This window comes from Barbatula barbatula (genome assembly GCF_947034865.1).
Source record: "Barbatula barbatula genome assembly, chromosome: 23".
Lineage (NCBI taxonomy): Eukaryota > Metazoa > Chordata > Actinopteri > Cypriniformes > Nemacheilidae > Barbatula > Barbatula barbatula.
In genome coordinates, this window is record NC_136786.1 from 9,717,871 (window position 1) to 9,743,957 (window position 26,087).

The 26,087-nt window shown below is 38.9% G+C and overlaps 1 protein-coding gene across 1 annotated transcript in view; it reads right to left on the minus strand.

The window, feature by feature from the left end:
* pard3aa (par-3 family cell polarity regulator alpha, a) overlaps positions 1–26,087 on the minus strand; it is a 348,067-nt gene that overhangs the window by 214,058 nt on the left and 107,922 nt on the right. The window contains exons 3-4 of the mRNA XM_079487989.1: positions 19,859–20,006; positions 793–959 (exon numbers count right to left, since the gene is read on the minus strand). Of these exons, the coding sequence (XP_079344115.1) occupies positions 793–959; positions 19,859–20,006 (315 nt within the window). The remainder of the gene's footprint in view (positions 1–792; positions 960–19,858; positions 20,007–26,087) is intronic.

The following is a 26,087-nucleotide window of genomic DNA, read 5'->3' on the forward strand; positions in this document are numbered from 1 at the left end:
CAGGGCCAGACATTTTCTACAAATTGCCACAAAATTGCTGGATAGGTTCAGGAAGCCCAACACCTTAAAGGGATAGTTCACTCAAAAAGAAATATTCTTTAGAAATATATTCACCTTAATGTCATTCAAAATAATCTGACTTTTTTCTGTGGAGCACAATTGAAGATATTTTCAGAAATGGTCATAAAATGGAAGCCAATGAAGGGTTTATTGTTTGGTTCAAACATTCTTCAAAATATCTCCTTTTGTGTTCTGCAGAAGAAAGAAAGTCATACAGGTTTGAAATGACATGAGGGTGAGTAAATGATGAATTTTGGGTGAACTGTCCCTTTAAGCTTGAAATCACAATGGTTTTTATGTTTCCTGGTTTCTCAGCAGCAGAAGTCATCATAGTTGGGTAAACTTCTATAGCAGTGAATGGGAGAGGAGACTACCACAAATATTTTTTTGCATTCTCATTAGCATAAATAGGAAATGAAAAACTCAATGATAGTGTTTTCACTACTTTCAATAAAATGAAAAAATAGAGAGAGTCTGATAGTGGCAGTCAAAGAAGAGAATGATATCAAATTTACAGTGACTTCCATAGACGCTGTATAAGAAACACCCTTGCGTTAGCGTTTTAATAATTCGATCCAAAGGTACTTGAATACAAAGTAAACTGTGATTAACATACACAAAAACAAATAAAAATATTAAAAACTTTGGGGGATTTACGATGCTGATGACTGTTGAACCTGTCCTCACAGGCTTGTGAAAAAAGTCCATAGTAAAGAATTAGGAGACGCTCACCTTTCGTTCTAAGCTATTGGTTCCACGGTTGGCGGTGACTTTCATGAACCCTGCAGTGGTGGACCAGCGTGTTGGGTTCTTGCGGGAAGGTTCCTCTGGTTGTAGCTGGGCTTCGGGCAGGCCAGCCAGGGCCGGGTCACTGCTACGTCGTACACGCAAGGGCATGTCTGCAACAGAAAAGTGAGAAAAGACCATTCCTGAATACCAAATCTTCACCATGTGTCTCCCTCACAACTTGAGCATCTTCAACCACCCAATGTGCACACACATAGAAAACACAGCGCATCACATCAGCTTCCATTATTTGATACAGAAAGGCCCTTTATAGTCACACACAAGTGTAAGAGAGACACAGCAGTGCATTTCTGTCTGACACAAAGCCTGTTCCTCTGAGCCTTGCGAAGAAAGGCAGTGGCAATAAGACAGTTTAAGCTGGGAATGTTCTCCAACACGCACACACACACCACACACACACTCTTCTGAAACAATTGGGAGATGAGAGACACAGGTCTCCATGTGCTGCTGAGCTGTAATAGCGTTGAACTGCAGGGCAGGAGAGGAGATTAGTCAGATGCAGGTTCACACTTTCTGTCTGAGACAGCTCAGATCGGCAGACAGGATTGTGCTATGGAGTCCACAATTCTATTCACACGTTTGAGTTATCAAATAGGGCTTTCACTAGAGACAATGACAAAACGGTTCATAGACTCAGAATACAATTCAGAAAAATAGACAATACTGGGTTCACAATATGTATACAAATATCAATATGTATTACTAAACAGAACTTGTTTTACAATTGACAATCAAAGTAATTATATATATTATATATAAAAAACGAATAGATCTGTCACTTAAAAATTGTAAATAAAATGTCAAATTAAATTAAAGATGCAATCCGTAATATGCCTCTCTATCGCCATCTATGTTTGAAACATTAAATTGCAGATGATTTGCAGATACGCATCTTAAACACATAACTACACAACAGTAAATATACACATAATTGGCGAATGTACAGTGTTTGGTAAGTATTTGCAGTACATCGAGTAAAACAGAATTTGCATTTGGCTGTCTGTGACTTTTAAGGTATGTTGAAAAACGTTCCTGAAAAAGATCCAACCCGACGGCTGAAATTATACATTTTTATTGCAAGTTTACCTTTTTGAATTTTTGAAAGGTAAAGAGAGGGTTTAACACCCTGTTTGTGTATTTTTTGCCTACTAAAAATATATTTATTTATTACCATAAAAAAGTTACAAATTGCAGCTTTAAGAAACCCTAAGAGGGATCTTTTTAAAGCAGCGGAAGCACAAAAAAAAAAAAAAAAACATTGAATATGTTGACATAGATCACATGTAACTGCATTGATAGTAAAAACTGTTACTGTCCTTTTTAACAGATATTTCACGTATAATGTACAAAAAGTGCAATTTGACTTAATTTGACTGTTTTAATGATTTTCCAAATACAGTGAATGTTTGAAATATGCTACAGTCAAAAGGTCTGAAAAAAAGATTACAAATTTTCAAGACAACTGTTAGTTTACTGTATTTCTCTGGCGCCCCAGCTGCCAGAAGGTTTTTTACAGTGTGAGTTCATGAAAAGTTCACCAATAACTTTGCTTTAACTAAATGAACATAGTTTTTACAGTAGGCGCCTGAAAGAGACTTAACACCTGCAGAAGCTCTGAGCACTTGAAAGTCATCAGTGCTGTGGTCAACGGGTTTATGACACGCTATGAGTGTACACGACACGGTACTTTCAGAATTATGCAAATGTCCCAGCAACCACCTGGCACCCTTCAGTGTCCTGCTACAGCATATGCCCATAGTGCAACTACAATCTGATACCGTGAGTCTCAACACAAAATCCCACTCGAACAGTTCCTGTCAGACACATTCTACTCATAGAAAACACGAACCCAAGAAAAAAGACAAACTTGCACCACGGGAGGCCATGGAGGGGCGTCGGTAATGTTATTCTTTAATTACGACCAGAACTCAATAATGATTTTTAATACACTTCCTCTTGTTCACGGTCAGTTCACATTTGCTTCATGGCTCCAATGACAGGGCCCCTTAATAAGAGCGTAACCGTCTAACTCCAACTCATGTCAGAGATTGCATTCAGTATCGAGTCAGAGAGGCCAATGCAACACAAAGAGATGTTTTAGGAAAAAATATATAATGACATCTACATGCGTTGCTTTGGCCTTCACAGAATTAGATTTCAAATGACTAATGTCAAACGGGTAATAACAAGAACTGACAGGCAGATTGGATATAATGGTTTCAGGAACCTAATGTTGTGATTATTTTAAAGCTAAAAAAGTTTTGCAGGGGATGCAGCTGTTGAACTGGCAAGGATTGCTTGAGAATTGTGTAGTTTGTATCACAGCAGGGAGAAGGAAAAGCCTAAAGGTGCCTCTGGAATCCATTACAGGCCAGGTCGAGAGATGCCGTTTTGTGACAGATATTCCAAATCATTCTAAAGATGAAGCGTGAGTAAACCCACATGAAACTTCTCAACCAACCTCATACAGCATTTTCTCCTTTTGCTGTTCAAAATGAACAATTTGACCAAATATGGATTACACAAATCAGATTTATCTGAATGCACTGTGCAAACAGGTGGTTGTTCATGTGATGCTTTGGTTAATTCGCTTATTTGATATAGTTAAGAATCTAATCACATTTTATTCATTCTGATTCACACAATGTGAGCAAATAGATACGAGTCTTGAATTCCAACAACACAGGACATGCCCATCCAAAGAAAAACAATTGGGATTTCAGCCCAAAAGCTTATCTCTTAAAAAACAAGTCATGCATTAATTCTCCCGAATAAAGAAACTAGAGTTAAGATCACATGAGTTGAAAAAATGATTACATGAACATTGCCAATAAGCACAAGATCAAATATGTCCACGTATTTCCCAAAAACTGACCCGTTTTGCACAATGGCCGCATCCATTGCACAAATCATGTGATGCCGCTCTGACTATGGCTTTTGTCTGGCATCCAAGTGGTTTCTCCCTACACACCAGTTCCACCCCCCTTTCCTCTTTCCCACTCCACTAACCAATATGTGTTCCTAATGTGTGATTGGATTAGCTTTCCTCACCCCGAAATGGGCTTCTCCTGCGTTTAATAACCAAGACGACCACTTAAAGGCCTGCACCCATCGATCTCAGGTGTGTTAGGGGTACGGCCAGAGTCTTAACGAGGACCAGGGACCAATTTCACCCCTCCATGGAGGATTATGAATAGTGAGGGAGCATAAGTGTGAAACACAGGCCGGCAAACAACCTCCACACGGAAGATCGGGTTAAATCTCACAAGGGACTCCCTCTCAGACACCTTATTTACATCATTAATCCACCGCCTCTCTTCGAGGGCTGTGCGGTGGAGATTTGTGGATTAGTATGTAATTAAAGCAGCACATTCACCGGTATCGCGGAACGATCCATAGCAAGGGCGGTATTCACCATCGTGGCCACCCACTTTAATATCTGCACGGGATGTGATTCCAGCCACTTGAGAGTCTTCATCCTCCGTGTGCACCTTACCCTATAAAACTTGTTTTGTTTTGTTTTGCTGAGTTGGCACTAATAACTTGCGATTTACTTCAGACTTTTCAAACGCAGTGCTTTCTGATATATAACGTACTTCTTCCAATCATTTAAATTGCTCGTGTCCATTTTGTCCTTGCGGGTGCGTTACCTGCCAAAGGAAAGTGTCCCTGACTGGCTGCCAGTAGTGGGTAATGGAGAGGACAGGGAGTGCTGAGGAATACTGATAAGCCAGGCCGATGAAAGGGGAACGCCGGGAACCATTATTCCCATTTTGACTTTTCCGACACCCTAGATTTCCAAAAATTGAGTGAGTGGCTTAGTAATAATTTGAGGAATTACACTCTTAAAAATAAAGGTCCCTAAAAGGTTCTTCACAGCTTTTCCATAGATGAACCATTTTTGGTTCCACAAAGAACAATTCAGTCAAAGGTTCTTTAAAGAACCATTTCTTACTTTTTTATAATCTAAAGAACCGTTTTCGCACAAATAACCCTTTTGTGAAACAGTTGTTCACTCAGCGGTTTAAGGTTCTTTGTGGAACCAAAAGGTTATTTTGTGGCATCGAATAACCTTTAGAAGCACATTTCTTTAAGAGTGTTTTTTAAATATTATAAACATGACCTTGGGCTGAAGATTCATATTCTTGGGCCGGCCAAAGTTTGAACATAGAGCGGAGAGGAGTCAAATTCAAGGGGCTGACTTAATAAAATATGAAATTTTGTCTTTAGCGGAGCGTATTTTAAAAGAGCCAAGTGTCACCATAGCATCCATATTGATATCTCTGGAGGGTTTGGGCAGGCACCTCTTTCAACCTACATTTGCATTTGCCACTGGGGTACAAAAATTCCTCTTCAAGGAGATATCTAAGCCTTTAAAGTACTGGAAGTAGACTTTCTATGAATGGGAGTAATGGGAATCGTGAAAGGGCTTCCACATTATATGAATATTTTGGAATGTCTTTTAAAAAGGACAGATTTTGAGGCGGATGTGGAGAGAGTGCTTCCTGCATGACTGCTGAAGAGTGTGACTGGACAGCGTCCATTTGCTTAAGACATGCTGGTAGGTGGAAGGTTTCAGATAAAATACGTGAGAGCCGCGACAAGTTATGAAAACTTACAAACGGTCCGACTGTGAGTGTGAATGACATGGGAATTCCAGGACAGAGAGAGATAAACGAAGAGAGATCGATTTAACATTCTCCGACAGCTAAAAACTTCAGTAATTGAATTATAATAATAAATTACACATAAAGAATTTGTTTGAGCAATTCTGTCAGCTACGATTAAAGTTTTGTCATTTATCAGTTATTAATAAGGGTTGGTGATCAATTAATTACATTTTCTAAAATGTTTATCCTCATGAGATGAAATGAAGGTGGCAAATGTTTACTCAAGTCAAAATGTAAAGTAATATTATGTGACAACTTAGGGAAAACAGATGTGTTTTATAAAACGTATTGAGCAAAAGCAAAGCCTAAGACATAAATCAACTCTTACTGTAACAACATCCTTAGGGGAAAGAATACAAAACACAGCAATGTTTTCTCTGGCTCTGTGAGACGTAAAAGACGCAGAACAAAAAATGAAACTTTGTGTGTCCAAAAAGACAAAAAAACGACTCTAAGTTCACATAGCAAGACGAGAGCTGTGAGTGATTTTGTATTAAAAAAAGAATACATATAACTATTAAATAAACATACAGTACAAAAGGTTTGAACAAAACAAAACTGGGAACTAACGGACAGATTTCACAAAATGAAACCTGACTCATCTGGGTCGACGTTTCCCACATGCTGGGGACAGCAATCAGTGTTACACCAGGGAGGGCAATTAACTCAACACCGAGTGGCAACACCCCACCCAGCGCCACCACCGGGCTAGTGGAGTGGAATGAGAGCACAAGTCCCTGGAGGCGACCCAATCAGCTAACCAAACATTTCTGCTGAGCTATAACTAGTCACAGCTCCTCTAATGTAAATACCGCGGAGCCCTTTTCCCAACAGGATATAGTGAGCTATCTGGAAATGTTATACTCTAGGTACCACTGTCAGTCAAAATCAGAAATGTTAACTGTATTTTATAATAGTGTGAATTGTTACATTTTAATGCTGCTGTAAGCATTTTTTAACCATGCATTAAATATCCAGACCGCCTGACAGAAAACACTGGAGGTGTCCTGAGATTTTTTTGAGGCGCGACTGCAAACCCAACACAATCTCATGGCAATTGGAAACCATTTTACAAGATGGTTAATTGAAATGAAATTGCCCTCGTTAGTATTTTTAAGTATGATATGCTTTCGTGCAAGTGACCATTAGGGTAAGGGGCGGGGCTTCCGTGTTGGCCATTTAAAAGGGCTAGTTCACACCAAAATGAAAAATCTGTCATCATTCACTCACCCTCTTGACATTTCAAACAAGTATGACTTTCTTTCTTCTGCAGAACACAAAAGAAGATACCTTGAAGAATGTTGGTAGCTGAAAACCGTTGATCTCTATTAACTTGCATTGGATTTTTGTCCATACAAAAAGGCGAATGGGGACAGATGGTTCTTGCTTACCGACATTATTAAAAAGACATTCTTTTGTGTTTTGCAGAACAAAGAAAGTCAGAGAGGTTAAAAATGATGAGTAAATAATGACAGAATTTTCAGTTAGAGGTGAACGAGTCTAAATGAGGAATAAGTCACATGGAAAGACTTGTCGGACAAAGGGTCTGAAAAGATAATTTCTGGTCAGATGAGTCCGGTAGGGTGCGAGTGTTTATCCGTGACAGAATTGACTTCATTTAAAACATCATTAAATATGAACAAAAGACACTCTGAGGTAAAGAATAATGACTCGCTGATGCATGTGTGTGGTCAACTAATGCATACCAGTCCAGCAACACACAATGACATACTGAACTCCCACATAACATCAATCTAAACGTTTAGCCATTCACAACTTCCCCACTCCTTCACTGTGCTCCAGATGAAAGCTTAGTGTGGGGTCAGAAATCCTCAGCAGATATGGCCACGGGATCTCACTGTTGATTGCTTATTGAATCGCCGACTGCATACCCAATTAGAATCATCTCTACCATTCGGTGTTGGTTAAAACCACATGTTTGGCTGCAGGAAATTGGAACAGAGAAACAATGAAAGAAGACAAGGACTGCTGACAAAAACCAAATCCACAGAGGAAAAGTAGGAATACAAAGACAAATGTTTCGTTCAAACACACAGACGTTAGTTTAATGAGCAGATGTTGTAATTTGGAAGGAGATAATGTTTCAATCTGTTCTGAGATTTTTACCCTTTTAGTTTCTATTACAAATGGTACCGCAGCCAACACACTGAGTGTGAATGAACGCTGACAGGGAAAAGGGAATTATGGGTTATCTGACTTTCATGTTGTATGCACTGATGCCAAATTAAAAATATCACATAACAGTTTGGCAGGAAGAAGGAAGTTTTCTTACTCCATGTTGGTTAAATGAGTGTTCTGCTTTATTTTTTGCTGTTTATCAACATAAGTTATGCGCGTCATACTGTTTATTACAAGAGAAAGTCATTTAGACAAACAGGAAACATTTATGGGTAGTTGAAGAATAAATCGTACATGTGTCCGATATCGTGTGATCACACGTCATCCACCGAGCGAAAGAGCACGCTGGCGTGTCAACCAGTCAGCATGAGAAAGTGCACGCCCATCAATGCCGCTTCAGTCGGCTGACGGAAGTTTAGTTGTGCTTGTTTGCTCACTGCATTTCAGTGATGGATGTTATATAAATGATGGATACAACGCTGGATTTGCAGATCGATAGATGGCGCGGTCTCAGGGCTAACAGATGCCGGACATGAACCTTCGTTGTCATACTAAGTGATATGTCTGTGTTTTATTGGCACTTGGAGCATACGTGCATAATGTAAACAACACGAACATTTAGTGAATCAACAGTTATGCAGGGATAATGTGATGATGTATTGTGTGCTCATGTTGTAACACCGTCCCCCTTGGCCTGCCTTCAGCAGCTCGTCTTTTTTAGGAAATAATCATACAGCATAAAAAATCATCAGCATACCACAAATGTGCTGCATGTACTCATTGACAATAGCCTGATCTATTCTTCTGAAATTAAGACATAAAACAAGTACAAACTGCCTTAAAGACTCTTTAGCCGTCTACTATTATGTTGTTAGCAATCAAGTGAAAATACAGAATTTTATAAAATAGCTTCTTGATTGAGGAGATCAGTCAAATGGATTTGTGTTATGATGTCACCAGCTGTCAAGAAACAACAAATCCTCTAGAGCAGCAAACTGATGTGAGCCTAACGATGATGTCATCTGAGTCCGGTCAGTCCATCCAATCAATGAGGGTATAGTGCCTCACTAAAATATAAACTATATCCACAATTTAAAGGAATTGTTTTCAAAATAAGATTCTCACAGTCTCAAGTCTTACATTCGTGCCTTTATCCAAAGCAACCTACGATGTGTGCTCCCTGAGAACCACACCCATGACAAATGCAATGTTTTAGCAGTTAAGCAACAGGAACTCGTCAAAAAACATTATTTCCAGGAGAGTTCATTTTCATATATCATTTCAACTGACTGATCCAATTTTTGCAACATTACACGCTCCTGCTTTCAAGGATGAAGAAACTAAAGCGGCGTGACTTTTTAAACCTCTGACTATTCTTGAATCAATTCATCTTAGTTCTGAATGTTTCCCACCTCAGAACCTTGTATGGCTATTTAAATTGAATGTCAAAAATAATAACCCCGGAAAAGTCAAGGAGAACCCCAAGAAAAATACTTGAGATCAAAGCTGTGATTCATGAGCCAAAACAAGCACTTGCATTAATGACCCCATTATTTGTTCTTAAACATATCAGTAAGCATCTGGCTATCGGGTGAGTCCACCTATGATAAAGTGCTGTAATAAAAAGGGAGGGTTAGCACAAAGCTAAAACAAACAGCACTTAAGAGTTTCTTGGGCGAGACATCTACTCCCAGGAAATTCCATCGGGGTCCGTATGGACTTTCTCACGTGAAGCGGGTGCTTCATCTTATGAGCTTGACATTGTGTGGGGGGAGTCACCTACTCTCTCTATCTCTCTCTCTCTCTCTAAGTGATATAGAACATACCAATTAGTAAAACAGATTTCAAACAAAAGGTCGATAATCTCTAGAGCGTAGTACTTCTGCTGAGTGCCTCTCTTTTGCCTACATTCAACATAACTTCCCTACAGCACTTTTGGTGGAATCATGTGTTGTTAACACGTGACATTCCCTCGACCCTCATTGTTGCATGACTCCGTGTAGGAGGCATGTGGTTAGCGAGTGAACCTCAGGCTTCAATGGCATAGTTCTCCAGCCTTAACTCATTAATGCCAGGATGAGCTTGAAGCTAAAGTCACCCAGACTAAATCACGCATGCAAATCACCACACCAATTTATCAACACTTGAAAAGACGAGTCATGGTTAGGGATTGTTAGCCTACACTAAAGACTGTTACACACTACGGTATGATCTGATAGCGTATGACGGATAAGAATGTTTGAGATCACTTTCATATAGTTACATTAGGTGTGTGCTTTTATCTTCGATGTCCTTGCCATGCGGTTTTACTTTTGGGAAAAGCTGCTGCTGCCACAGTATATGGTGCAACCAACCGGTTACAAAAAGCATCCTTCATTTACAAATATTAGTCACATGTTCTGCAAAAAAACGTAAAAGACGTTTTTCTTGCCTGTCTGAAGCTTAAACTCACTGTGAAAAACAAAAGATAATATTTTGTGAAATGTCTCAGTGGTTTTATGTTCACTCAATGGAATATAATGGAGTTCAATGTTGTCTGGTTACCAACATTCTTCAAAATACCTTCTTTTGTGTTCTGCAAAATAAAGAAAGTGATTCAGGTTTGAAATGACACGAGGGTGAGTAAATATTGACAGATTTTTGGGTGAACTATCATTTTAAGTGGCTTTCTAGTGATGTCATCAGCCAATCAGAGTTGCCTTGACGTCAACTCCTTGCAGCTTCAGAGAGATTGAGAAAAACTGCCAGAATTCGATTTCACAAACTTCCTTTGGGTATTGCGCAAGTCAAGCAACTGCCAATGAGCTTTCTCCTGTCATTACAGATCGCCCCGGTAGGTAAGTCACCTTGCGCTGTTTGGTTCAATAGAAAATCAGGACACTTGCCTGTCTCAGCAAAATTGCGAAATACGTTCGAAGATGTGGCTGCCGGAATCAGACTTGGACACGGACCATTTCCAATTTAATCTGAGTGTGTTAAAAGGCTAATATGTCATTTTGATGGCAGGACTTTCGTCGGAAGGCACAGCGAGACAGAAACAAAGTTTGGAAGTTAGCGGAGGCAATTTCCTGTGACGCACAGAGTGAGAGTGAATAGGAAACGGAGTGTACGGCAATCTAATCACAGATCATTAGCAGATTAATGAGAGATCTGATTAAGCTGATCCCCAGTTCTGACCCTCATATGACTAAAAAAAGAGACAACTTTCAGGGAGCGCAAGAGACAAATTCACATAAACTCTAATGAACTCCAGAGTTTTGACTCTCGTGGGTTTTTTTTCAAGCGCAAGCACAAATTATGTGGGTGTTTGGGTCTGACAGCACCGTGGGGATTGGCAGAAAGGAATGTGATCCTGTCTTAGTTTGTATTCACAAAGTTGATCCCACTGATGTGCACTTCTCTTTATAGTCAGCCTTTGAATTAAAGGCTTGAAATGCAACGTTCCCCGGGAACCCAGATGACTGGGTGACATTGCTAATGATTTACCACGTGTCTCTACCGAAAAGATGAGGCGGGTTGTTAACAGTGCGCTGCGGGCTTTGAGCTGACTCTGCCTCTCACTCTTTTAGACTGCGGAAGTTGACTTTGCTTGTTTGTGCTCAAGACGACAAGGGGAAGAAGGCAGGAGGTGAAACGAAGGTAGATACATCCCGTCTCTCAATCATTTTGAGCAAAGTGTCAGCAAGACTAAATATGGGAAGACAGAAGTGTGAGTGCAGAATGCATCGCAAAACAAACTTAAAAATGGATTTCGGATTTTCAAGAAAAAAACCAATGTGCATAAATCAGTAATAGAGAAATACCTGGATGGTCTAATGCTTCTGCCGAGATTTGTAAGTGTGCACTGGATGGACACTACTCTTTCCCATGATGCCACGGGAGTTCAGCAACGGTCAACTTTCAAAAGTAAATCCGTTAAAAATAGCAGGAACTTTTTTGGTCGGATGTCTATGTTTTTATTTAAGTACCTTCTCGTGATTATATTATGTTTTAATTAATGTCCGTTTATGGAAGTCGTTCCACTCGGTGGCCATGTTTGTGACGCTATTAACGGCATAGTAAGTCCACAGTCCTATCTACTTGAATGGGTGAAGGCAGAACACAAAAGTTAAATGTACACCATTAACTTGCATTGGTTTTGTGTCCAGAAAATAGAAGTGAATTGAAGCCAGTGCTGCTCGGTTTACCAACTTCCTTCAAAATGCTTGTTCTTTTGTGTTCTGCGGAAGAAAGTCACAAGGTTGGAAATGACAACAGAGGGAGCAAATGATGACAGAATTTTCATTTTTGGGTGAACTTTCACTTTAATACGTCAAAGAGCAAACGGGCCACATGACAATAAAACATGACGAATACAGTATTACAGTGTAGTATAGTATAAATGTATTTACTTATATTTATTGTTTTAATGGTCGATAGGTATGTACTTATTCCAATTCAGTACGTACCGCTACATCGGACGTGAACCAGTTTGTTCTTAATGCCGTTGTGTTGTCACATCGCACCGCATCCAGTGAAGACAAAAATGATAATGGGTTCTAATGCATTTTATTGTCTTTTGTCATGTCTGGTGTAGACATGGTGTCACAGTATGGCATCCTAAGCAACATGTAATAAAACATTTTGTTGTAGTTCACAGTTGATCAGGGACTATTTTCTGCAGCGTAAGGAAGACTAAGTTATGTAACTTCATGAGAGTTGCATTTAAACATGTTTTTTGGCTTTAATATTTGTATTGTGTGGAAATATTTTTATAAAAGCATTGAGGTACTTAAGGCCAGTGCTTTTTTGGTGAATCAATCATGGCTGAAAACAGCTTGCATATATCAACCACAGTATTACTACATTTTTGCAAAAGTTTCCTTGTATATCTACAGTCGTCAAATGCCTCATTAAACAATTGTTTTCCTTGTTTTATCGTTGAAATGTTTACAATTGTCAGTTAATAACCTTTAGATTAAACTGCGACACTTTTATAGTCCTGACTAATAGTCTGAATTAGGCAAGCCTGCCACCCACACAAGTGTTAAAGCTACATTTGGGGTCTCTGCCCCTCTCTGCGTGTTCATTGTGTCACGGTTGCTAATGGAACAGGGAGGAATGATTATGAGATGTCAAAACTAATAAACCACGGCTCCTACACATACCCAAAAAATCAGTTCAATGACAAACTGCATAAAGTCACTTTATGATATGACATGGTTGCGGTGGTTGCATGGCATGTTAGCTTTAAGTTATTTCTTTCATAACATTAAACAGCATTGAGTAAACTACAATAATCTCAACCTAAACCTTCAACTGCGTTCAACTTTCATTAAATGTAATACGCTACCCTTCACTGAGACGTCCCTTATATTATTGCCATTACGTCGAGTTGTCGTGTCCCTCCATGTCTCCCTAATGACATCTACTAGACCACGGTTCAAGAGCGAGGCCTGGCGGGAGGTGTCCCAGCGGCCAGCCACAAAACAAATTGATTATATAAATGCTGGCCTGCCCGCAGGTGTCTGCAGTTTTCCCTGCAGGCAATCTCCTAATGGCTGAGAATCTGGTGTGTCATCGGCGCACAGGCGGGGAAGCCCCTGTTAACTGTCACCGCATTTATACCCCCTGTCCGTCACATTGTTGCCAACCATTGGGCTGGAACCGACCCCCTACAGTCTCTTTGGGGGGTGTTACGCTGGACAAACATCACGATACAGCAACAGCGGGGGTGAAGTAGACCAGGTGGATCATATGTGGGCTTCTTGAAAACAGCTGCATTTGGACTCGGGTTGTTTATTTTGGAGACGAGCGAACAGCCAGGTGTGCTTTTAAAGATCACCTGAAAATAAAGATTCTGTCATCGTTTATGTGTGTCTTTCCGAACCCGAATGGCTTGCACTCTTTCTTGTTACACAAAAGGAGCCGGTTCTTTTCTGCACGATGAAAGAAAATGAGAACAGGTGCTGTCAAGCTTCAAAGAAACCTACAAAAAACTTTTAAAGCCATACAATAGCTTTGTATGAGAAAATAATGAATACATTTGTTATTTAGAGACACTCTTGTCTTCAATCTCAAATCGCACTTTCACAAATTAAAACGCATTACAATTGATTGTAGCATAAAAATGAAGCTAAATTGCATGTCATCGTGCGTAAGATTTGCAAGCTGAATTTTAGTCAGATTTTTTGTAACTTGACATTCCTCCTTCAGTATTAATGAATGGAAAAAGCACAGAAGATGTCAAGTAATTCCAGCTAATGCTTCATTTTTGGTTTCTCAAATGAACGTCATAATACAAGAACACTATGATGGATTCTGTATAGCATTCTGTTAGCATTTGATAGCAGATTTTCAGTTTTCACAAAAATTAAATTTATTTTAGCATTTACTCCTTCTCATGTCATTCCAAACCTATATGATACAAAAGAAGATATTTTGAAGAATGTTGGTACACAAACAACATTGACCCCCATTGACAGTGCACAAAACTACTGAGAAATATCTTTTTTTGTGTTCCACTGAAGAAAGAGTCATATACAGATTTGAAAAATATGAGGGTGAATAAATGATGACAGAATTTTTATTTTTGGATGAACACATTAAAGGTCTAGTGTATGAAATGTAGCGGCATCTAGTGGAGCGGTTGTGAATTGCAACCAATGTTTCACTCCACCCCTCCCTTCGAACCACTACAGCGGCTGACACAGGACTAAGACGTCACGTTTTCTCTTCTTTCCGAAGGATATAACTTATTTACGAAACATGCTCTATAGAGCAGCTTGTCCCTTAAGGGCTACTGTAGAATCAACACTGTGAATTCCATGTAAAGGGACCCGCTGTGTATGTAGATAGAAATAGCTCATTCTAAGATTATACAAACATAACGCTTCATTACGTAAGGTCTTTCTACACCTCTGAACACATAGTTATGTATATTTCATTGCATTTCTGACAAAAGAGGCTAAAAAAAATGACACACTGGTCCTTTAAGTAAACTAATCCATTTACCGCGACGGATCGATGGTACAGTCGCACGATCTGTGATGCAATGGTAAAATGAGCATAATAATAGAGGTCTATCCAGGTGCATGATGGAATATCGTGATATGTGGTATAAAGGCAGGAAAGGATGCTTGGTAATGAGGGGAAGTGAAGGAGGGAGATGTGCCGCAGCGAGTTACTGAGGTTAAGCTAAAGAGTTCCAGTGCACTGGAGAGAGGCCGCATGTCAGCAAGCGTGCCCCAGGGTAGAGCACCTGAACGCAGCACACACCCTGCTAATGAGTGCCTGCCTCTCTGAACCAACCAGAGACCACCCCTGCTCAGCGCACGCTCCACATCTCCCCCTACACACTACAAACACTTTATAAACATCAGCCAGCAAGCACACTACGACTACGCCGCACAACGCGGCAAAATAAGACAGACAGTCTAAAGCCACTCTCCTTCATTAAGATTCAACAGCAGACGAAAGTGTCATAAAGCTTTTAAGTTTTCTTTCTTTCCCTTTACTTTTCGCGTGATTACGCCGACGTGTCAGGCAAGTCCGACGAACGCACGATTGTGTATAATTACAAGCAAATTACATTCATTACCATAATTTACATCTCATCACCAATCCAATTATTAGTTGCCCTGACCTCTGCTGAATGTTTTTTTATATATTTTTTACATAATCAAATGTAAAAGAGGGGGTCTCATTTCCCTTTTCGCACTTTGAAGAACAATCAATGCAAATTCCACAGACTCAAACTCTGAATATGCGTGATTATACGCGTCATCACACGGGCTCAAGGGCCATCGCCACACAACAGCAGCTGGGATTGTTTTTTCACGTTACTGCTGTGAGTAACATGCTCATCTCCTTTCTTCCTTTGGTCTGTTTTGTTGAAGTTGTCACGAACAGCCTTGACTTTTTATCTATCATCAATATAAGACGGGGAGAAAAACTGAGGAGGAGAGGTAGTTATGTAATCAAGCTGGCCATCGAGGGCAAACTCTATGATTCAGAGTCTTGTTCGAGATTGGAAATAGCCTATAAAACCGACTAGACTTGAAAAAGATGCAAAGGCTCGAGAAAAAAACGAGAAATACTTTTGGAAATGTCTATGTATCTATAGTAAAGCTAATTATTACACGGCTTGTTGGAATGCTTGATTCTGATAGGCCAGCCGCGACATTTGCTCCAGATAACAATCTCTCAAAACTAATAATGCACGGTAACCCGGACGCATCAAATAATTTTGACAATTTTATTTTACAAATGAAAAATAAATGTTTTATAATAACATCGTATTTATAAATGATTCAACCAAATTGCATATTCGTGTCATTTGAACGTCGTTTCTTAGCTTAAAACCGATAGAAAACTGCTTTTCCTCAAGGAAGGTCTACATTTGGTAAAAATGATCTAATAACACATTTCATGTCTTTTTTTTCTCATGTGGCAAGTAGCTGTGTAATAAGCGGGATCATGTACAAGCAGCCGGCTGTTATCGCGAAATTAGCCGGCCGCCTGAACATTATCCCTTACAACAGTTTGCTTATTAATGTATAATGCATGTTGTTTTTATTAAATCAAGAGACTTTTTGTATATTTTTAACACAATCTCAGGGCTAAAGTGACCCAGTCAGCTAAATTCATTTTTTATGTGGATCTACTGTTTTGTACAAAAAACAACATCCTACAAAGAAAATGCTGTATATAATATTAAATATAATCCTGATATATTTAATACTCACTGAGTAATGTGATGTCAAAGACAGAAATCTGTTAAATGAATGGTTGAAATCAAACTTTGATGCTCAAAATTTGTTTTTGAGGTTTTCACATACTGGGTCACAATTCGTAACTATTTAAAAAGGTGGCTTATTCATTGTACAATCTCATTGGTATGATTTGGTTTCCCACCAGTGACTTTAGGGGTGGGGTTAGGGGAGGGGCTTCAGTATGGCATTTTTCTAATAATAGTATGCATTTGTATCATAGGAATTACTCATCTTGTAGTTAAATATTTCCATGAGATTTTTATGTATTTAAATAAACTATAGAGCAAAATAGTGTTTAAAATGTTTTGGGGCTTTAGGTAAAAAGCTTAATATATCTGTCCCTGTCTTTGAAATCCAAGCGAAAGTATTAAAAACTAATTATGAGATTAGTAGCATCGAGTAAAGAAAGACATAAAAAAGTAATGCGAACATATCGCTGTTAAAGATTTTAGAGTTTTAAAGAATTTAGATTATGATCCATTTCTGTCATGGTTCTGCCCTCTTTTGTCTTTATTTTCTAGTCTAGTGGCAGAATAATGAGAGAGCTACGTGTTTTGTGTGCAGAGAAACATATTATTATCAGTCATGACATAATATGTGTTCTCTCCAGTCTCATCTTTGGCCACGCCCCTCTCGTACTTGGTCTAGCTTTCCATCTGTGTCTCATTACCCATACCTGCCCATTGTTATCTCCCTATTTAATGCCCTCATGTCTATGTGCTATGTACCTTGCTGTTCCCTTGCCGCGTGTTTACCTTGACCGGTCATTGCATACCCTATCTTGTTTGTTTGACGTTGTGTCGTGTTTTTAGTTAGTCTATTTTAGCCCCCCTTGTGGGAAGTGTTTTGTTTTAGATTCTTGTTTTGTCATAGTGTTGTAGTTCATGTTTTTTCATTATTATCATTATTATCCCCATCGTGGGTCTTTGTTTTTGTCTTTATTAAATCATATTTGTTAACCCCTTCACTGCTGCCTGCACTTGGGTTCTTCCTCCTCGCAATCCCTGACACATTTCGAGATACAGGATAAGATACAAATTTCCATTTGTGACCCTGGACCGCAAAACCACAACCAAACGTCACAAGAGTGAGTTTTTTGACATTATTTATAGACTACTGACATAGATGCTTAAAAATCTCAGTTGATGAGCTTTCCATGGATGTATGGCTTGTTATAAGAGGACAATATTAGGCCGAGATACAACGTTTTGAAAAAAAAAAGTTGTAAAAAATGTATATTAAGAAGATCTGAGAAAATGTTTTGTCTGCTATAGCTACAGATATACCTGTGCTACTTATGACTGGTTTTGAGGTGTCACATTTAGAATGCTGGAATTTTATTTTTATTGAAAAAATTGAAATTATTGATACTATGTTTTGTTATTTTGCCGAAAGAAATACAGGACCTTAGTTAGTATTACAGCTATCAAGGCTCTCTTTACACAGAACGTTCTTTATGTTGTATTTTATGTAGAAAACAGTAAAGCGTCTTTAGCTGGGTTTTCACGCATGTACACTTTAATACACTTTTTATCCCATTTAATGCAAATTTAGCCAAGAATCTAAATATTATTACAAAATTAATTGACATCTCATTTGAAATGTTCATAGCCAGCTCAACTTCCAGATAACTGTGTAAATAATGTTAATAACTGACACCCTGGCCTGTGCAATATCAATATCAAAAATAAAGGAACACATTTCTAGTGCATTACAGAAAAACTGTACAAGACAGATGCAATATGACACAAAACACCAATACTTACTGTAGTACCTTTGCAAAGTAATTCACTAGTCTAACTGTTAGTTGTGTAGCAAATAAACATCCAGTTAACAGATTTGAATATGCCTCATCCCTTCAGATTCAGAACAAGAACAATAAGAACAATCCGTTTACAAAGTGATATTGCTGCAAAACCACAATCTATCCACATGAAAGGTATACTGAGATCACAAGAGGAACATGTTTTGGATCTTTGTATTTTTGTGGTGATTGCTACACAACACACACACACACACACACATTTCGAGAAGAATAGACCTCACGCTGGCGGCATTCACATGAAAGAGGGAATTCACACATTGGGTGTGCTCGACTCCAGAACTCCCTCTGTGCCAGCTTTGAGCCTACAACAATAAATAAAAGCAACGGTTCACACCGAAAACCCTGCTAACATGGGAACACATTCGCCTCTATTACTTTCAGCGTGTGCTCATATGTGTTCTTCAAAGAGATTAAGAGAGGCGACACATTGGTTTCTACCCAAGCCATATCATAAAATTTGAAACTGATCCAGGTTCTCCGAAGCTTTATTCTTTAGTCGAACACAAAATCAGGACTAACTAATATATATTCAAATGAGTTTGTGTGTGTGTGTGAAGCTCATAGCGGTCTGAACTGTCACTGTTAATCATAGCTGTAGACTTTCTTCTCTCCACACCTGAACGAATGCGTCTCGCTGGTCTGTAGCTGAAGTTCCCCTGACGATTTCACCTGCCCACATCAACCCCGCCTTCCTGTCAAGGTCGGTCCCCGTACATCCAGTGTCAAACGCAACCTAACAGAGCGCACAATGTGTTCTCAGATCTGACAACTTCAGTGTAACTCGCTCTCTCTCCTGAAACATCAGACCTATGACTGAGCGAGAGATTCTCAAAGGATTTTCAAAAATAGATTTAGTAAAAGGCAGACATTCAACATGACGTTTTTGACACGCTCTCACAACTTTTATACTTCTAGTTGCCTTTAAATTAAACTCGATTTGAGATGTTGGATATCAGAGTTCAGCTTGTTAGGTTGGTGTGAAGCTATTTGACGTATATGCATGAAATATAAGAGTCTGGGATGCAATGCAGGCATGCATGTATTAAGACGCATGACTGTCGGATTTCATTAAAGAATCCCAGGATACACAGAACGTTGCCTTAACATTCTGAGAACCAAAAACAAACGTTGTACTTCCGTAAAGAACCAAACAAACCTTACAAACTAGCATTCTATGAAACCAAACACTAAAGATCTAGGGATCAAAAATCGGCTGGGATGCTATATCTCAATATTGCTTGATTCAGCACAGACTTCAGTCTTTAGCAAGCACCACGTGTTCTTTTGCATATGGGAAAAATCGACAAGTGCAGATCTGGGCATTTTCTTGTTGGCAATAAAAACACAAAAAAAGAATTGCATAAAAGTTACAAATGAATTAAGCAGAAGAGCTCCAGTAGTGCTTTCTACAGTCGCTACGTATACAAAACCAAATACTATTTGAAATGAAACCCTAAAATGACATGCAGTAACACCTGTAAAGTAGATTTTTTTTGTATGGAACAAACAACATTTGCTAAATTACAGCTGTTGATAAAACAATGAGGTGAAAGTGTGAAAGCATGTGTAAAGGAATGAAGAGGTTTATTTGAGTTGTAACTCACTGCTTCTGAGGGCAGACGGGGTCACCTCGATCTCACTCGTGTTAAGTTCCCCAGCACTGAAGAGTTCTGGACTCTGGGTTCCCGTGGAGCTGGCGCTGGTGCCGTCGCCTCCATGATGGGGGTCCTGCTCCTCATAGACCGCCACCAACTAATGACACAACAAGACAGTTTGATTATTACGCATTTTATATTATATTTAATAAATGCTGTTTACATTTATTCATTGTGTTGTATAAAATGCTTTCTTCTCTTTCACTAAACGTGACTAAACATGAGAATGTTCCCCACCAAAATGAACTGCGTGGTGCAACTCTCTATGGAATAGTCCTAGTATCAGCTGGTAATTCAACTTTATGGGGTTTTGAAATATTAACTGTAGATATTTCTTAATAAGCACGTCAAAGCTTAGCACCACTATAACAACATGGTAATTCCTACATTAATATTGTATATATTTAGGAAAAACGTAAAATATTAAATCAAATTTGAAGCAAATAAATTACATCTTGCACTATGGCACATGTACAAAGAAAGTCTAAATTAAAGGGTGAACGCAGGCTTTTCAGAAAATAACTCGCTGGCACACGCTGGTGTGGTATGTACTGCTGCCACGTTCTGAACCGAGGTACAAAATTGCACAGGAACTACCGGGGAGGCTAATTCATCAGCTCTTGTACTGATTTCTGCTGAAATTAACTGCGATGCAAGGCAATACATGCACTCAGCCAGTCACATGCGGCCGGACAGACACAGAGACGCTATTGTGAAAAGCAGCATGAGTCTGTTTATTTCATAATCAGAGCCTTTCTGGATCGCTTCTGGGTATTTATCCTCGAAACTAGAAGCTAGCAGGCATGTGTGACCAGAGAAGTCCAAAGTGCATGGGTGTCCATTTTCTCTGCTCTCTTTCTCGCTCTCATTTAAATATTGTTTACGATCAGTCATAATTCAAAGTGACTTCTCATTTGTTTATTTGGCCCAATGAAAGCGTGTCAAGTAAATGTTCTTAAAATGATTCGGGCCGCTGTGTTGACAGACTGCATCATCACCATGACCACTGCTGGTCTCGCTGGAAAAAACATGTTTTTAAGATTCTCGAATCAATATTCCAAACAGAAACAGAAGCTGAAAAAAAACTTGTATTTTCACCCAAATGTTGACACAAAGTTATACTGTATTACGTCTTTAAACCAAAACATTCATTGTAAGATGTCCAAAACAGGTACGTGACCTGATGCAACAGCTATAAAAAGGCTCATAAATGATGCCAATGATGAGATAAAAGTGTTTAAGTGTAATTATTGGTCTTCATGATTCGACTCGTGTCTGTATGCTAATGGTGTATTCCACACACGCTCTTTTAACCCTCTTCAGCGTTTGAGAGACGCCACACAAACATGCTCAGACTCACTTGAGCCTGCACTTGTAATCAAACCGGGTATTTGTTTATAAATCACACAGTATTTACAGGGCCTTAAGAGGCTCATCTTTTGCCCTAAATGAACTGAAGCTTCATGAAAAGCCTGTAAACTGCAGTTTTAGCGAGTAAATACAAGTGTGTGCTCTCGGAAGAATCCTCGCAGGTCAAATCTCTCCTCGCTGGAGAGGAAAACAATGACGAAAACATGAATCATGAGGGGAGGAAATTCCCACTAATACTATTTCACTGAACAGTAGCTTAAGGTTAGCGCTGGAAGATGTGATAAAAGGTTAGCATGAGTAAAAGATGAATCTGAATTAGCAATTTGACGATCTGAATCGACATCCATAGATATTTGAGAGATCTGTGCACTAGTCTGACCCAGTAGATTCAAGACTGAAAATGACATGAATTAGAATCGATTAGTCGCAATTATTATATTATGTATAAAAATACTGATATATCACACATATTTCCTAAAAATATGTTTATGTATTTATATACAGTACACACACACGCATATTATATAAACACAAATATTTATATTGGAATCGATTAACCATGATAACTCGCTTTGACAGACGTGTTCTACTCACTAGCACAATGTTCAACACACAGTTAGTATAAAAACTGCGTCCAAAATCTATTTTTGTAGTTTATATCACGCAATGTTTCAAACCACTCACTCGAGAGTGTAGGACTAGTTATTGTTTTCCTCCCTGGTATGGTATGGCGGAAAGTCTTCTTTCTCATTAAACCGAAAAGCAATAATAACACGTAAATGAAGAAAGACTGAATTGGGACAGAAGTAAAACGTCTGGTGAGACCTTCACAACGAAAACAGTTTGAGTGAGAAACTCAAGAGTTCATGCTTCTGTCTTTGGTCAGAAGCATACCAAAGACAAATGAGACAAATGATTCAACTGTTGTTTATGCTATAAGCCCGTTCCGGCTCCACTCAATCACGAATTTGCAATATATTACTTGTTTCTTGTATGTTTCCCTCGCTCATGTTTTTTGGTTTATGGACACGAGAAGATAAGAATGTCCTGCCAGAAACTGTGACTGTTCATCTGTACTGCTCAGAAATGCTAATGACGGTGAGAAATAAACTGGTGACAAATATTCCAGCAGTCTGATGGCTAATTGCAAAGTGGGATGATGGATGAATATCATTGTTTCACAAGAACAGTTCGACAGGACTTAAAAGGTCACGGAGTTGTGTAAAACACTCGAAGCTGACACACAAATGAAAGTGATTTTCCTGGTGAATTTTTTAACTTGAAGCTGTGGTCAGGGTCAAAATCATGTTTTTGCAGAACTTATTGACAGACAGCGTCACTATAGGAATACACATGGTGATTTTCTTCCTTATATTTGTTTGGGTGGCGTAATGCTAGTCATACTAAGATGTAGGAAAATCGTAGGTAAACCATCCACTGTGGTAGATGTCATAAAAAGGCATTCCAAGAGCCATGGCATGTGTTTATTGCACTATAGCAATAAACTGAAATAAGTTTAGCTGAGGTGCTAAACCTTTTAACTGGAAATAAATCAAAACAAAACCCAAACTGAACTGAAATAAATGAATCATATTAAATAATAAAAAATTAACATAACAAAAAGTATTTTATTTATTTAGTATTAGTTTTTACATTGATTATGATAATTAATAATGAAAGAATTATAATCAAAGTACCATAAAAACCGTAATGAGCATGCGACATATGCAAGAAAAGGTGTTTTTCGTTTGTCAAACATGCACTTCACAAGTACATGAGTTGCCGTCTCGATATCACTTATCCATACGATTTTTTTCCCGTAAATATTCAAGGTAATTATCTTCATAACATAGTGTTACAAATGTAGCTTATATCATTAATTACGAAATATCGTTATATTGCAAATAAGCAACAACGTATTTCAAAAGTTATTTTCCAATTGTCACTGTAAGAATATTTTAGATGGGTGACTACGTCTGGAACTTGGTTCATGAGGACAGTAATAGTCATAAAAGACAAACAACGATCAAATGTACACTTGTTGTGGACGACTCATCTTTAGTAACTGTTATGTTTTGAGCTCAGTGTTATTTCAGTACCTTGTCATTTCTGTGTACGAGTAATAATACCATATAATGTATAAATGTGGGAAAATATTTCTTTGTTTTCTTTTATGAGTACCGATGGTAAAAAAAGAATGTGATATTCATATTCAGCATGTTAAACTTCATGAAGAAACATAACAAATTTAAGCAACACAACTTTTAAAAAAAAAGTGTTATCAGTAAAAACAGTAAATTAATTTTAAATTCCCCAAATATCAGACACATCCCATATCCGAGGCGAGGCACTCATTAAACCCGATCTTGTGTGGGTCTCAGGATGGACTTCGGGTTTTTGATCAAGTGTGGAATACAAGACGTAAAATATACAAAACATACATATTTGTGATGTACACATGGACACGGCTCAAGGGCAAATTTCTTTTGCGATACACCAAAACTTTTGCAATCATTTGTTTGTATCATCCCTAACAGGATTAAGCGCACCATTGTGGGGGAAAAGGCCAATTGGATGAAAGCCGGCTGGGTAGAACAGATGATAAGAAAACAGTGCAGAACTGGACAGAAACTTGGCTAATGTTTCTCCTTAAATAGCTTTGCAAAAACTCAGACAAAGACAATTTTTGACAAGCAGCGAGGGTGAACAGATATAAAATGATGTGCTTATCATGGCTCAGAAGAACATGTAAACTGTATTTTCTCTCCCAAGAGACACATCTAAGGCACAGAAGTCTTAGCCAGACTCCATTTGCTCCCTATTTAATCTTATCGTCCAAAGCCAATTTTGACTTATTTTTTACTTATGGTGTTGACAGCACCCTGTGGTGGTCTACCATGAGTACCCTTGGTCACACCCAACACTTCCTCTACTGCACACCGCAGGGTTAATCACTCATTATCACAGCGAACAGCAAAAGAAAACCGAAGGAAAGAAGCGGCCAAGATCTTCCCGATGCCTTTCATGTCTGTTCCCTTTGATCTCGGCACTTTTGGAGTGAAGGAGTGTCGGGTAATTACAGCAAGACCTTGACACGAGGATCTGTTCCATTAACTGTGACGGCCGAGATACCTTGTGATCTTTCCATGCACGAGGTGGACATTGTGATCAGTGACTACAGGACGTATCAGACGTCCAGAATCATCACAGACTGGCATGACCGAGACAATTCTAGCCATTAACATAAGCAGAACCCTTCCATGGGGTTCAAAAGACCTGCCGGAGCTGTAGAGATGCCGTTCAATAGCTATCAAACAAGTCATTCCCACCTTAATGGATACGACAGCGAACAAGATAAAACCAGAGGGGAGCGAGACATTCCTGCAGCCGTGCCCACAATTACGGCACGGGCCTCGAAACCATTTGCCTGGCAGGTCCAAGCGGCAATTTTCTCAGAGCGGACCTGCTGAGGATTAATAAAGTTTTATTCCTCATCAAATTCTCACCTCCAAACTACATTTCAATGGAAGCATGGCAAACATTTTAAGACCCGACCGTGAAAGCGGACCCGGCCAGCCCTGCCGGGCGCAAAACCAGCTCAAAGTAACTCACCTCAACTCGATTAGCCGCCACGGCTCAATACACTGGCTCACAGCGAAACGTCCAATTGGCCGGATAAACGAGCGGTCAGTGTTTCAACACGTCGGCAGGTTTTTTTGTACTTTGTAAGTGAATCCGCAGGGAGCTCAAGGCAAAGGGATTAATGAAAGTGAATCATTTGGTTGAACCTCTATTAAACTCCTTTGGGCTACGAGGAAAGTGCGAACAACTGCGTGAACTCATCACTGAATAAGAAAAACAGCAATACAGAAAGCTACCGAGCAGAAAAATCCAAACCAAGCAACTAAAGTAAACAAACAACAAACACTGCAGAAAAAAGCAGCAGCACATCAAACCGCTGTAACACAAGCATTGAGCCTCCAGCAACTCAATTAAAATAAGCCAATATTTGTCTAGAAGTGCATGGATGATCTAAGCGCTGAATTTATTTTGTTTCAAGGAGGCTGGAGTGTAAAAGTTTGATATTTTTTCAAGTAAATAATTAGGTTATGTTCATGAAATGTGTTCTGCTGTTATTCCGTATAGCTTGAAGTCTCCTAACTAAATTAATCTGTCAGGTACACATGCATATTTTTATGAATTTATCACTTTGTGGGTTCCCAAGGAATAATTTTACATCATTTGTTCACACTCGTGTCATTTCAAATCTGTGTGACTTTCTTTCTTCTGCAGAACACAAAAGAAGATATTTGGAAGAATGTTGATAACCAAACAGCACTGAATCCCATTGACTTGTGACCCCATGAACACAAAACCACTGAGACATTTCTCAAAATATATTCTTTTTTGTTTCACAGATTAAAGAGTCAAATACAGGTTTTAAACAACATGAGGGCGAATAAATAATATAAGATTTGATATTTTTCAGTGAACAGTCCCTTTGAGAACTTTGAGATAACAGATACAATAAAATAACATTTTATATAAAAGCAAGTTCACATCTGAGTGATTATCCCTGCTGTTCGGCTATCTTTGAACCTTTTGACTATGTTTTCGAAGCCTCAAACGGAATATCAAAAACTAGGTAAATGCGTATTTTATAGAGAAAACCAACTCACGTATAGCATTTATTTACAGACAACAGAACACGTCTTGCGAAACAATCGCCCGCATAACATATTCATTCGGATCGATTCCTAAACTCAATAGTACCGCAACATGGCCTAGTGCTTCAGACGTGCCAGGA